The sequence below is a fragment of the Salmo salar genome, chromosome 14, assembly GCF_965601325.2.
Source record: "Salmo salar chromosome 14, fSalSal1, whole genome shotgun sequence".
Taxonomy (NCBI): Eukaryota; Metazoa; Chordata; class Actinopteri; order Salmoniformes; family Salmonidae; genus Salmo; species Salmo salar.
Genome location: NC_138304.1, coordinates 1,445,001 through 1,460,213, shown reverse-complemented (window position 1 = coordinate 1,460,213; position 15,213 = coordinate 1,445,001). Strand labels below are relative to the sequence as shown.

The 15,213-nt window shown below is 42.5% G+C and overlaps 1 protein-coding gene across 2 annotated transcripts in view; it reads left to right on the top strand.

Annotated features, from left to right (window-relative positions):
• Window positions 1-15,213, top strand: part of klhl18 (kelch-like family member 18) — a 99,251-nt gene that overhangs the window by 44,288 nt on the left and 39,750 nt on the right. For both annotated transcript variants that reach the window (XM_045693786.2, XM_045693785.2), the window contains one exon: window positions 13,055-13,191. In XM_045693786.2, coding sequence (XP_045549742.1) covers window positions 13,055-13,191 — 137 coding nt within the window. The remainder of the gene's footprint in view (window positions 1-13,054; window positions 13,192-15,213) is intronic.

Genomic DNA, 15,213 nt, shown 5'->3' with positions numbered 1-15,213 from the left:
AACGAGTTACTTGTCTAACAGAACACAAAGGGAGTTATTTAACCTGTTATGGCTAGGGGGCAGTATTTTCACGGCCGGATAAAAAACGTACCCGATTTAATCTGATTATTACTCCTGCCCAGAAACTAGAATATGCATATAATTATTAGCTTTGGATAGAAAACACTCCAACGTTTCTAAAACTGTTTGAATGGTGTCTGTGAGTATAACAGAACTCAAATGGCAGGCCAAAACCTGAGAAGATTCTGTACAGGAAGTACCTTGTCTGACAATTTCTTGGCCTTCTTGATTATCTCTATCCAAAACAGGGGATCTCTGCTGTTACGTGACACTTCCTACGGCTCCCATAGGCTCTCAGAAGGCGGCAAAAAGCTGAATCGTGGCTTTGCAGGCCCTGGTTGAAAAACATTAGCGCGTTTGGATAGTGGCCGGTCACAGTACTATGAGACTCAGGCTCGTGCACGAGGGGATCCCATGCTTTTATTTTCTCTCTCTTTGTATGTAAACACGCTTTCCCGGTCGGAATATTATCGCTTTTTTACGAGAAAAATGGCATCAAAATTTATTTTAAACAGCGGTTGACATGCTTCGAAGTACGGTAATGGAATATTTAGAATTTTTTTGTCACAAAATGCATCATGCGCGTGACCCTTATTTACACTAAGGATAGTGTCTTGAACGCACAAACAAAACGCCGCTATTTGGATATAACTATGGATTATTTTGAACCAAACCAACATTTGTTATTGAAGTAGCAGTTCTGGGAGTGCATTCCGACAAAGAACACCAAAGGTAATCAAACTTTTCTAATAGTAAATCGGAGTTTGGTCAGGGCTAAACTTGGTGGGTGTCAAAATAGCTAGCCGTGATGGCTGGGCTATCTACTCAAAATATTGCAAAATGTGCTTTCACCAAAAAGCTATTTTAAAATCGGACACCTTGATTGCACAAAGGAGTTCTGTATCTATTATTCTTAAAATAATTGTTATGTTTTTTGTGAACGTTTATCGTGAGTAATTTAGTAAATTCACCGGAAGTGTTCGGTGGGAATGCTAGTTCTGAACGTCACATGCTAATGTAAAAAGCTGTTTTTTGATATAAATATGAACTTGATTGAACAAAACATGCATGTATTGTATAACATAATGTCCTAGGTGTGTCATCTGATGAAGATCATCAAAGGTTAGTGCTGCATTTAGCTGTGGTTTTGTTTTTTGTGACATTATATGCTAGCTTGAAAAATGGGTGTCTGATTATTTCTGGCTGGGTACTCTGCTGACATAATCTAATGTTTTGCTTTCACTGTAAAGCCTTTTTGAAATCGGACAGTGTGGTTAGATAAAGGAGAGTCTTGTCTTTAAAATGCAGTGAAATAGTCATATGTTTGAAAAATGGAAGTTTTTGTATTTTTGAGGAATTTGTAATTCACGCCACGCCTATCATTGGATATTGGAGCAGGTGTTCCGCTAGCGGAACGTCTAGATGTAAGAGGTTAATGGAAGCCTCTCAAATATAATCCAGTTAGAATCAGGAATTCCCCAGGGTAGCTGTTTAGGCCCCTTGCTTTTTTCGGTTTTTACTAACGACATGCCACTGACTAAAGCCAGAGTGTGTATGTATGCGGATGACTCAACACTATACACGTCAGCTAATGCAGAGACTGAAATGACTGCAACACTTAACAAAGAGATGCAGTTAGTTTCAGAGTGGGTGGCAAGGAATAAGTTATCCCTAAATATTTCTAAAACTAAAAGCATTGTATTTGGAACAAAACACTCACTAAACCCTAAGGTGACTAAACTGTTTGGAGTAACCCTGGATTGTAAACTCATGGTCAAAACATGTTGATGCAGTAGTAGCTAAAATGGGGAGAAGTCTGTCTATAATAAAGCGATGCTCTGCCTTCTTAACAACGCTATCAACAAGGCAGGTCCTACTAACCTACTAATGGTCGGCTAACTGCTAGCTTGCTAGCCCCGGTCTGCTAACTGCTAGCTTGTTTAACCCCGGCCTACTAACTGTTAGCTTGTTAGCATCAGCCTGCTAACTGTCTGAATCGCCGTATCCCCAGTCAGCCCAACCACTCACTCGACCCATATGTTCACTTGGCTACGCATGCCTCTCTCTAATATCAATATGCCTCATTCATTACTGTCCTGGTTAGTGATTACTGTCTTATTTCACTGTAGAGCCTCAAGCCCTGCTCAATATGCCTTAACCAACCATGTTGTTCCACCTCCTACATATGCGATGACATCACCTGGTTTAAAAGTCTCTAGATATATCTCTCTCATCATTACTCAATGCCTAGGTTTACCTCCAATATACTCACATCCTACCTTACCTTTGTCTGTACACTTTACCTTGAATCTATGCTATCGTGCCCAGAAACCTGCTCCTTTTACTCTCTGTTCCGAATGTGCTAGACGGCCAGTTCGAATAGCCTTTAGCCGTACCCTTATCCTACTTCTCCTCTGTTCCTCTGGTGATGTAGAGGTTAATCCAGGTCCTGCAGTGCCTAGCTCCACTCCCACTCCCCAGGTGCTCTCATTTGTTGACTTCTGTAACCGTAAAAGCCTTGGTTTCATGCATGTTAACATTAGAAGCCAACTCCCTAAGTTTGTTTTACTCATTGCTTTAGCTCACTCTGCCAACCCGGATGTCTTAGCCGTGTCTGAATCCTGGCTTAAGAAAACCACCAAAAACCCTGAAATCTCCATCGCTAACTATAACATTTTCCGCCAAGATAGAACTGCCAAAGTGGGCGGTGTTGCAATCTACTGCAAAGATATACAGAACTCTGCAGGCTTACTATCCAAGTCTGTACCCAAACAATTCGAGCTTCTACTTCTAAAAATTAACCTTTCCAGAAACAAGTCTCTCACTGTTGCCGCTTGCTATAGATCTCCCTCTGCCCCCAGCTGTGCCCTCGATACCATATGTGAATTGATTGCCCCCATCTATCTTCTGAGCTCGTGCTACGAGGTGACCTAAACTGGGACATGCTTAACACCCCGGCCATCCTACAATCTCACACAAATTATCAATGAACCTACCAGGTACAACCCCAAATCCATAAACACGGGCACCCTCATATCATCCTAACTAACTCGCCCTCCAAATACACCTCTGCTGTTTTCAATCAAGATCTCAGCGATCACTGCCTCATTGCCTGCATCAGTAATGGGTCTGCGACCAAACGACCACCCCTCATCACTGTCAAACTCTCCATAAAACACTTCTGCGAGCAAGCCTTTCTAATCGACCTGGCCGGTGTATCCTGGAATGACATTGACCTCATCCCGTCAGTAGATGATGCCTGGCTATTCTTTAAAAGTGCCTTCCTCACCATCTTTAATAAGCATGCCCCATTCAAAAAATGTAGAACTAGGAATAGATATAGTCCTTGGTTCACTCACACAGGCCTGTCTGCCCTTGACCAGCATAAAAACATCCTGTGGCGTTCTGCATTAGCATCGAATAGCCCCCGTGATATGCAACTTTTCAGGGAAGTTAGGAACAAATATACACAGGCAGTTAGGAAAGCTAAGGCTAGTTTTTTCAAACAGAAATTTGCATCCTGTAGTACTAACTCAAAAAGTTCTGGGACACTATAAAGTCCATGGAGAATAAGAGCACCTCCTCCCAGCTGCCCACTGCTCTGAGGCTAGGAAACACTGTTACCACCGATAAATCCACTATAATTGAGAATTTCAAGAAGCATTTCTCTACGGCTGGCCATGCTTTCCACCTGGCTACCCCTACCCCGGTCAACTGCCCGGCACCCTCCACAGCAACCCGCCAAAGCCCCCACCATTTCTCCTTCACCCAAATCCAGATAGCTGATGTTCTGAAAGGGCTCCAAAATCTGGACCCCTACAAATCAGCCGGCCTAGACAATCTGGACCCTCTCTTTCTAAAATTATCTGCCGAAATTGTTGCAACCCCTATTACTGGCCTGTTCAACCTCTCTTTCGAATCGTCTGAGATTCTCAAAGATGGGAAAGCTGCTGTGGTAATCCCCCTCTTCAAAGGGGGTGACACTCTAGACCCAAACTGCTACAGACCTATATCTGTCCTACCCTCTCTTTCTAAGGTCTTTGAAAGCCAAGTTAACAAAACAATTACCGACCATTTCGAATCCCACCTTACCTTCTCCGCTATGCAATCTGGTTTCAGAGCTGGTCATGGGTGCATCTCAGCCACGCTCAAGGTCCTAAACAACATCATAACCGCCATCGATAAGAGACATATCTGTGCAGCCGTATTCATTGAACTGGCCAAGGCATTCGACTCTGTCAATCACCACATTCTTATTGGCAGACTCGACAGCCTTGGTTTCTCAAATGATTGCCTCGCCTGGTTTACCAACTACTTCTCAGACAGAGTTCAGTGTGACAAATCGGAGGGCCTGTTATCCGGACCTCTGGCAGTGCCACAGGGTTCAATTCTCTGGCCGACTCTCTTCTCAGTATACATGAATGATGTCTCTCTCTCTGCTGGTGATTCTCTGATCCACCTCTACGCAGACTACACCATTCTGTATACTTCTGGCCCTTCTTTGGACACTGTGTTAACTAACCTCCAGACGAGCTTCAATGCCATACAACTCTCCTTCCGTGGCCTCCAACTGCTCTTAAACGCAAGTAAAACTAAATGCATGCTATTTAACCTGTTATGGCTAGGGGGCACTATTTTCACGGCCGGATAAAAAACGTACCCGATTTAATCTGATTATTACTCCTGCCCAGAAACTAGAATATGCATATAATTATTAGCTTTGGATAGAAAACACTCCAACGTTTCTAAAACTGTTTGAATGGTGTCTGTGAGTATAACAGAACTCATTTGCCAGGCCAAAACCTGAGAAGATTCCATGCAGGAAGTGCCCTGTCTGACAATTTCTTGGCCTTCTTGATTATCTCTATCCATTACAGGGGATCTCTGCTGTTACGTGACACTTCCTACGGCTCCCATAGGCTCTCAGAAGGCGGCAAAAAGCTGAATCGTGCCTTTGCAGGCTCTGGCTGAAAAACAGTAGCGCGTTTGGATAGTGGCTGCTCACAGTACTGTGAGACTCAGGCGCGTGCACGAGGGGACTCCATGTTTTATCTTTGAACGAAAACCACCGCTCCCGGTCGGAATATTATCGCTTTTTTACGAGAAAAATGGCATTAAAATAGAATTTTTTTGTCACGAAATGCGTCATGCGCGTGACCCTTATTTAGACTTCGGATAGTATCTTGAACGCACGAACAAAACGCCGCTATTTGGATATAACTATGGATTATTTTGAACCAAACCAACATTTGTTATTGAAGTAGCAGTCCTGGGAGTGCATTCTGACGAAGAACACCAAAGGTAATCAAACTTTTCTAATAGTAAATCGGACTTTGGTGAAGGCTAAACTTGCTGGGTGTCTAAATAGCTAGCCCGTGATGCCGGGCTATGTACTCAGAATATTGCAAAATGTGCTTTCACCGAAAAGCTATTTTAAAATCGGACACCTCGATTGCACAAAGGAGTTCTGTATCTATAATTCTTTAAATAATTGTTATGTTTTTTGTTAACGTTTATCGTGAGTAATTTAGTAAATTCACCGGAAGTGTTCGGTGGGAATGCTAGTTCTGAACGTCACATGCTAATGTAAAAAGCTGGTTTTTGATATAAATATGAACTTGATTGAACAAAACATGCATGTATTGTATAACATAATGTCCTAGGGTTGTCATCTGATGAAGATCATCAAAGGTTAGTGCTGCATTTAGCTGTGGTTTGGGTTTATGTGACATTATATGCTAGCTTGAAAAATGGGTGTCTGATTATTTCTGGCTGGTTACTCTGCTGACATAATCTAATGTTTTGCTTTCGCTGTAAAGCCTTTTTGAAATCGGACAGTGTGGTTAGATAAAGGAGAGTCTTGTCTTTAAAATGCTGTGAAATAGTCCTATGTTTGAAAAATTGAAGTTTTTGTATTTTTGAGGAATTTGTAATTCGCGCCACGCCTATCATTGGATATTGGAGCAGGTGTTCCGCTAGCGGAACGTCTAGATGTAAGCGGTTAATCGATCACTGCTCGCCCGTCCAGCATCACTTTTCTGGATGGCTTTGACTTAGAATACGTTGACTACTACAAATACCTAGGTGTCTGGTTAGACTGTAAACTCTCCTTCCAGACTCACATTAAGCGTCTCCAATCAAAATGAAATCTTGAATCGGCTTCCTATATCGCAACAAAGCCTCCTTCACTCATGCTGCCAAACATACCCTCGTAAAACTGACCATCCTACCGATCCTCGACTTTGGTGACTTCATCTATAAAATAGCCTCCAACACTCTACTCAACAAATTGGATGCAGTCTATCACAGTGCCTTCCGTTTTGTCACCAAAGCCCCATACACTACCCACCACTGCGACCTGTACGCTCTCGTTGGCTGGCCCTCGCTTCATACTCGTCGCCAAACCCACTGGCTACAGGTTATCTACAAGTCTCTGCTAGGTAAAGCCCTGCCTTATCTCAACTCACTAGTCACCGTTAGCAGCACCCACTCGCTCCAGCAGGTATATCTCACTGGTCACCCCAAAAGCCAATTCCTCCTTTGGTCGTCTTTCCTTCCAGTTCTCTGCTGCCAATGACTGGAACGAACTGCAAAAATCTCTGAAGCTGGAGACTCATATCTCCCTCTCTAGCTTTAAGCACCAGCTGTCAGAGCAGCTCACAGATCACTGCACCTGTACATAGCCCATCTGTATTCAGCCCATCGATCTACCTACCTCATCCCCATACTGTATTTATTTATCTTGCTCCTTTGCACCCCAGTATCTCTACTTGCACATTCATCTTCTGCACATCTACCATTCCAGTGTTTAATTGCTATTTTGTAATTACTTCGCCACCATGGCCTATTTATTGCCTTAACTTATCTCATTTGCACTCACTGTATATAGACTTTTTGTTTTCTTCTGTTCTACTGTATTATTAACTGTATGTTTTGTTTACTCCATGTGTAGCTCTGTGTTGTATGTGTCGAATTGCTAAGCTTTATCTTGGCCAGGTCGCAGTTGCAAATGCGAACTTGTTCTCAACTAGCCTAACTGGTTAGATAAAGGTGAAATAAAAAATAAAAAAATATATATATATATATATAACACCCTGAATCACGCCATTGCAACTTACTTCCCATAACGGGTGGTTAGGATGCATGCACAGGATAAGGAGTCAATTTCACCTAGAATCAAAGAGCTGATAAAAAGCAGACTGAAAGCCTTCCGTGACAAAGACTGGCCTTCATAGCGCACTCTGAGTTACAAAGCCCATAGAGAGGTCAAGGCAGCAAGATGAAGGTTCTACCACAACAAAATCCAGAAAAACAAGAGGGAGAACCCAGCCACATGGTACCATCAAATGAGGTCTCTGACCAGCAGTAAAAAGACAGTCTCCATCAAAGTTGACAGGCTCGATCCAGACAACCAGTCTTCCATCGCCAATCATATAATTACACGTTTTTTCATCTGTCACCACAGATGAAAATTACCACCACTAAACCTATCAGCCCTACCTGCATTCTAGCCACTGTTGAACCTTGGAAATGCACAGGAGACTACTATCCGTTCCAACCAGAATAACAACTATTTAACCAGGGGAAACCATTGAGACCACGGTCTCATTTACAAGGGTGGCATGGGAACAATAAATTAACATGATCAGTCTCAACACAACACATGTACAGTTACACATTACAAATCAAATTCTAAAATGACACATTACTGAAATTAACATTTCCGTAAATGTTATAACCTTGTATTGCTATCATTGTATGTTGACGGGCATGACCTTTGTCTTGCTGCAGTTGATAACCAGGTCGACATTCTGGCCAACATAATTGGAGTCCGTCAGTTGTCTTTTAGATGTTGGTGTGTGTGATAAAAGAGCCAGGGGCTCCAGAGTGGCGCAGCGGTCTAAAGCACTGCATCTCAGTGCAGAAGGCATCGCTGTAGTCCCTGGTTTGAATCCAGGCTACATCACATCCGGCCGTGATTGGGAGTCCCATAGGGTGGCGCACAATTGGCCCAGCATCGTCCAGGTTTGGCCGGGGTGGGCCGTCATTGTAAATAAGAATTTGTTCTTAACTGACTTGCCTAGTTAAATAAAGGTTAAACATATATTTTTTAAATCACAGTAGTTGCTCTTAGCTGATCTTCTGTTGTTCGCTGCATGACCCAGTCTATTGCCAGGTTGAAGAGAACGGCTGAGATCACACAAACTCCATACTTCACAGCAAAGCTCATGTTGCTCGTTCCCACAGTGCATGAAAAGTTGCTATAGAACTGTTTTATGATAACATGTGTGGGGATTGCGTAAATTCTTAAGATCTTCCATAGGCTTTCGTGGTGGATGCTGTCAAAAGTCTTCTGGTAGTCAATAAAGTTGATGTAGAGTTTTTGTTGCCAGTTTACATTGCTCAATGATGTTCCGGAGGGTGACTATCTGGTCTGTACAGCTCCTTCCTCCCCTTAAATCCATTTATTCGTTCCTAAGTACCTTGTTTACAGCTAAAGATATCTGTTATATGATAATCTTGCAAAATATCTTGCTGGGAACAGATATAAATGTGATGCCCCTCCAGTGGTTGCAGTCAGAAAGTGTGCCCTTCTTAGGTACCTGTATGATGAGCCCCCTTGGCCCAATCTGAAGGTATATTTCCCTTCATCCAGATGTCAGTGAAGAGTGGAAGAAGGATATTTGCAGGCAATACTGGATTGATTTTGAACAGCTCTGTGTTGAGATTATCAGGACCTGGATTTTTCCCATTCTTTAGTGACTTGATGGTAGTGATTATTTCCTCTTTGCTTGGTGGGTCAGTGTCTGGAGCAGCTTCAGACATGTTCATTGGATACACGGTGTTCTCTGAGAATCTCTGAAATGATCTGTCCATCCTTTCTTCCAGTTAATTTTCGGTAGTCTTGCTAGTCTTGCTTGTCTCGGTAGTCTTGCTTGTCTTTGATTTTAGTATTTGCCACAGATTAAGTTAAGTGATTTTGTATACTGTCCCTTGCTGTTTTTTTAATTTTTATTTAACCTTTATTTAACTAGGCAAGTCAGTTAAAAATAAATTCTTATTTACAATAATTACCTAACCTGGACGACACTGGGCCAATTGTACGCCGCCCTATGGGACTCTCGATCACAGTCGGTTGTGATACAGCCCGGGATCAAACCAGGGTCTGCAGTGACGCTTCTTGCACTGAGATGCAGTGCCTTAGACAGTTGGGCCACTCGGTAGCGTGCTGCTGATTTTTCAGCTGCACTTCCCAGCTCCTCCAGGTAGGGCCTTTTGACTTGTGTGTTTTTTCTGTACTGCTCCTTCAATTTCTATTTCAGCCTTTGTGATTTGGCATCTGTTGTTTGCTTTTTCAGGTCCCTTCTTTCCTCAATCATTCGCCATGCCTTCTGTGTCCTATGGTTTTCTTTCTACTTTCTCCCACTTCCTATCTATATTCCTCGCTGTCTCCTCCTCATCTTCTTCTGTGTTGTTTGAAAGGGCTTGATACTTGTTGCGAACTTGCATTGTGAAGGTTTTCTTGGCAGTTTGTTCCCTCAGCATGCCAACATGAAATCTTGGTGTTTCTTTTGTTGGTGGTACTGAGCGTTTCCGCTTTAGTTTGATGATGGTGGTCACTGGCGACATCTGCTTACCTTCGCACCTTGACGTCCCTCAGCGAGCTTCTCCGCTTGCTGTTGATCATCAGGTGGTCAATCTGGTTCTTGCCTCTTCCATTAGGAGAGTACCATGTCAATTTGGGGATATTCTTGTGGGGAAACAGGGTGCCACCTATCACCAGGTTATTTGTGACAGAGAATGTTGGCAGTCTCTCACTGTTGTCATTCAGGTCTCCACATCCATGCTTCTCCATTCAGGTCTCTGATGACGATTCAGGTCTCTGTCAGATTGGAGGGTGTTATAGAACAGGTATTTTTATTCTTTGGCATCATTTGTGAGAGCATACCATTTGGATTAATGTTCGTTTGGTATGTTGTCCATTGCGGCTGGCTTTTATCATTCTGCTGCTGATAGGTTTCCATTCCATCAGGGTTTTCTCTACACCGTTCTGTAGGATGATGGGGAGACCTTCACGATGTTGTCTGTCCTCCTGTCCAGGGTGTAGTACTGTTTCTCCATTGCTAGTTCTCATGGATCCAGAGCTAGTACAACTGGCTTCCCTCACCCCCAGGATCTGTAGCTTGGGATCTCATTTCGTTGGTAACCTGTGCCAGCTTTCAGACTCAAACATTGTTTGAACATTCAATAAGCCAACATGCAGTTTGTTTTTGGTGTATAGTGCTCCCGTCTTCATGTCACCAGATTCCCGTAGGCTTTCACTGATGGTGCTCATACAAGTCTGGGACTCTGGGAGATCCTTGCATCCACTTGTAGAATTGACATTTGTTGCTGATTTTGTAGCACAAAGGTTTTACGGGATGGGGTTGCTAGTCCCATGGCCAACCGTCCACCATTTCTTGTTTCTGGAGATTTTGGAGTTGATTTGTTAGTCCTATCCCCTAGCCTTTTGTCTTTCTGGTGATGGATTAGTCTCATTCCACGTGAGACCAAACGGGCTTTGGGTTGTGTACAAGCTGCCTCAGCGTGTCAGGCCAAACCAATTTCTGCTGCTGTGTAGTGAAAACCAACAGAATATGTTGGCTTTGGTTTTAGCAGTTTATACAAGCAGTGCAAGGCAGACTCCTTTTTGTTATGTTAACAAAATTAGACTGAACTCTATCAGCAGCCATACTTTGACTTCTGTTGTGCAGGTATTTTTTCAACCAGCCGCGGGCTGCTTGGTTTAGACCAATTTCGGATAGCCTCCACAGGAGTGCATGATCAACCGTATCAAATACTTTTGACTGATCAATATAAAGTGCAGCACAGTGCTGTTTCCTGTCCATTGCGTTAATTACAGTACCAGTCAAAAGTTTGGTACACACCTACTCATTCCAGGGGTTTTCTTAATTTGTACTATTTTCTACATTGTAGAATAATAGTGAATACATCAAAACTAGTGGCAGACTGGTGGAGTAAACAGTACTAATGGGGGTGAAATAACTCCACAGGACTTAGAGTACTGATTTTAGTACTTCTTGAACTGAGGATTTCTCGCTGAACATACACAGGACTGAGTAGTAATAATGGGAATTACCTGGGGGCTTGGGCTGTCAGTCACTCGGTTAGCTACTGTGCTATGTTCGTAGGGAGGCTCTGTGTTCCCCCGCGGCCGTTTTGAGTGTATTCCGTCTTCATTGAAACAATCCTCCCTCTTCCAAAACCGTTCGAAATTGTCAATGAATGCCACTTTCACTGAGGCAGTGTTTTCAGCAGTTGTGGATTTGGAGGAGACCCGCTAAAGCGATTTGACCGACAGCCTATTGAGGGTAGCGGACCAGAGATAAGAATCTGCTTGCCTGCATACTTTGTGGCTCCTATCAGGTCCATGAAGTCTTGTTTCAGGTATTCGGAGGTACCCTGCTTAATGTCAATCGAACCCACATGTATTACCAGAGAGTCAGCCTTAGGTAGCTGCTGCTTGATTGTGGGAAGCATCACTAGAATGTCATGGATTTTCGCTCCAGGAAAGCAGCAAGGAGTGGAACAGGTTGGTATCTCCCAGCTCGCCTCTCCTATGGCCGATAGAGAGATTTAGCACCAAGATGTGCTGTAGCAACGTCGGTGAACTTGGTGGGCTGTAGCAACATCAGTGAACTTGGTGACGAGACTCTCCTTTTGCTTTAGCTCCCTGATGTCATCCATCATCCGGTCACACGAGGCACTTTTTACAGACAAATCCCTGCCCCAGGTGAATTCGGTTTTCCACCTCGTCCTTTAGTTCAGGTAACATTTCACAGCGGCTGCAGTGTAGATCCAATGGCTGGCTGTTGGTAGCCATTTGGTAATTGCTATTAGCCATTTGGCTAAAAACAAGGCAGGTTAGCCTTTTTAAAAGTTAGAAAGTCCAGTAAAGCTCCAGTAAAAGTGACTTCCAAAGTTGTGAAGTAGCAGTAAATAGAGATGTTAGTACCAACTGTAGACGAGTGTGCCATGTGCAGTTTATAGGCGGAGTAAAAATACAAAATTAACGGATGTATTTTTCCGGACTCATACATGCCGTCTGTAAATACACCTGATACAAAAAATGTAATTAAATGAAAGTAGACTATAGCCTGTTTTAAATTGTACTTTCTGCAACAATTCACACTCGATACACAGCTCACTAGACTGAACCCCTGATTCTAAACCTGAGAAGCCCACTGCATGCGACAGAACATTACCAAAAGCAAAAAGATACTCAAAAGCAGAGAGGTCATCGTATGTCTTTTAAGTCATTTTTTCAATAAGCATAGCATAGGCCTACTGTATGCACTGCCGCAGCATGACCCCTCTTCCTTTTGATTGTTTCCATCTCCGGCCACACACTTCAGGTGGTGTCCAGCTCCAAAGCACTTGGCGTGACATTCCAAGCCAACCTAAAATGGGACTTGCACATCTCTGACATTACCGAAGGCTCTAGACTTTCTCCAACCAGTGCTCGAGTACAGCGCTCTGGTCTGGCACCCAGGTCTCACAGCCCACCAACACAACCAACTTGAGAAGGTCAAACGACGTGGGCCCCATTATCGCCAGTAATGGGGCCCACGTCATTATTGGCTGCAAGAAGCATTTGTCGGCAGTTATCTTGGCTAAAGGCTGTGCAACCAGATGCAAAATTGTAAACTTAAGTTTACAAATTGTTTCTGCAATGTTGAACATCCAATAACTAGGTGTGGAGACAGTTTTTTTCAGAAGAAATTGTGAATTATTTAAGATAAGTGCAAGGGTGCCAATATATTTGGCCTCAACTGGAAATCTGGCATCTGTATCTAAAATGGTTATTGCGAAATAGTTCATCTAAGTTTGGATAAATGTGTATATATCTGCTACTTTTGGAGGCCCAGTTGCTATCATGTAATATTACTGTCATACATTGTCAACCTTTTGAGTTGTGTGTTCTTTCCAACAGGGATCTTGTTGATGAAGCGAAGGATTTCCACCTCATGCCAGAGCGCCGTCCTCACCTGCCTGCTTTTAAGACTCGACAAAGATGCTGTACTTCAATCGCAGGGCTAATATATGCAGTCGGTGGACTAAATAGTGCAGGTACACTTTTAACATCGCCTGTAGTTGTCCCAATGGTTTAACAATGTTGGTACACATCCACAACTTTTTCCACCTCATATCCAGTATCTCCAGCACAATATCAGTGTCAACATATGCGAAAACGATCGTTTCTCCATTCTGTACTTAAAAAGGTAAAAAGGTCCTAAGAAAGTGCCACCTGATGTCATCAAAAGTTTTTTTTAAAACAACAGTGATTTACACAGACAACGTGATTTGCAGTAATGCGGAAACTCATTGCAGGTTTTGAAAGTGACCGTGTTTTTTGATGACATCAGCTGGCACTTTCAAAGGACCTTTTTCTTTTAATCTATTTACCTATGGAAAATATAAATGTGTCTTTTATGGTGTGGTGCTGGAGATAATGAATGAGGTTAAAAAGTGGTGAATTTACAATGAAATTGCCAGAGGGTCTGTGAGATGTCCAGTAATTTCAACTAATAATATGTGATTGAAGAAATGACTTAAATACCTTAATGAGATTTAAAGATCTAATCCGCATTTGCGGAAACACCGCCACTTCAATTCTTGTGGTGTTGATGGGGAAAAAAAATATTTTTTGCAGTACATATTCTGCTGTTCTATCGCCTGTGCAATGTCTGAGGAGTAATTCTTTGTTGTAATATCCCAAATGGACGTTGCAGTTTTACCAATTAAGGATTCTCACTTTAAAGGTTTTACTTAAAGGCCCAGTGCACTCAAAATGTATGTTTACTGTGTTTTGTATCATATTGTACAACAGCTGATGAAACTAACACTGTAAAAGTGTGAAAAAATATGATAGTTGCTTGTTGAAAATACAATCTATACTTCTAATCAGCAGATTTTGCTTGGGTGAAGTTTAATAGACCAATAACAGCTAGTTTGTTTCCCCTCCTCACTCAGACCACTCCCAGACAGTCCTAGAAAAAATTATTGCTTTCTTTTTGACCATTTTAATGGAAAACTATCAGAGTAAGGTACTTAAAGGAGAAGTTTATCCAAAACCCGGGAACTCCCAAATGATTGCATATATTGAAACTAGTTAAGTATAATTTGCCCTCACTCTCCCTGTTAGTGCTATACTGAAACAGCTGCAAAAATGGGTCAGGTGACTCGTGACATTGCCGGATGCTCGTTCGGCAAGACGCTTTCAATAAAACAACATTTGTCCACACTTCGCGGATTTCTGAATCATGAATTCACTGGCAACTGAGCAGAGCAATGCCTGCATCCAGCAACATCATGAGTCACCTGACCATTTTTGCAGCTGTTTCAGTACAACACTACAGGGACTGCGGGCAAACTCCACTGAACTAGTTTCAATGTATGGAATCACTTGTGAATTTTGGGTAAACTTCTCCTTTAATTGTTACCCAGAAATGTGATATTAATATAAGAATGTATTTTATTCAGTTAGCACTGTGTGATTGATTGACTCTACATACGGTAATGACAGAAAATTGACAGGGTTACTCAGTGCTTGGAAAGGAAACTTTCTTGTCTGCCAGTGGATGAGAGGGCACATGAGACATGGCTTAATTTCATGTCAGGAAAAAGTGTTGACACTGGTAGTGGAGACGTCCTGCTCCTTGCCTGACTTTTCCTAAATGTTTGTATTTTACACTGCTCATTTGTCCGAATTTTTATATTTCACCCCCCCTGAAAAGTATTTAGTCTTTTTACCTGTTTTTTTCACACCTATTCCCAACTTAGCCAGCCAAGACAAGGGGCTGTAGGATGAGAGTGATGTTTTGTATTGAAGGCAAAGTACCCAGAGGAGGATGGAAAATAGCTTACCTCCAGCTACACCATGGTGCTACCCTAGAGGGTGCTGTTGAGACAACTGTAGACCATTGCAAAACAGTGTGTTTTAACCACCTATTTGGTGACGTGAATATATTTAGTATAGTTTTATCTTGGTTCACTTGTTATGCTCAATGCGCTAAGTTTTCCACCAGAAAATTGCCAAAAAGAGTAGAACCAGCTCAACTGCTTTTACGCTATGATTTGACTATTATATTT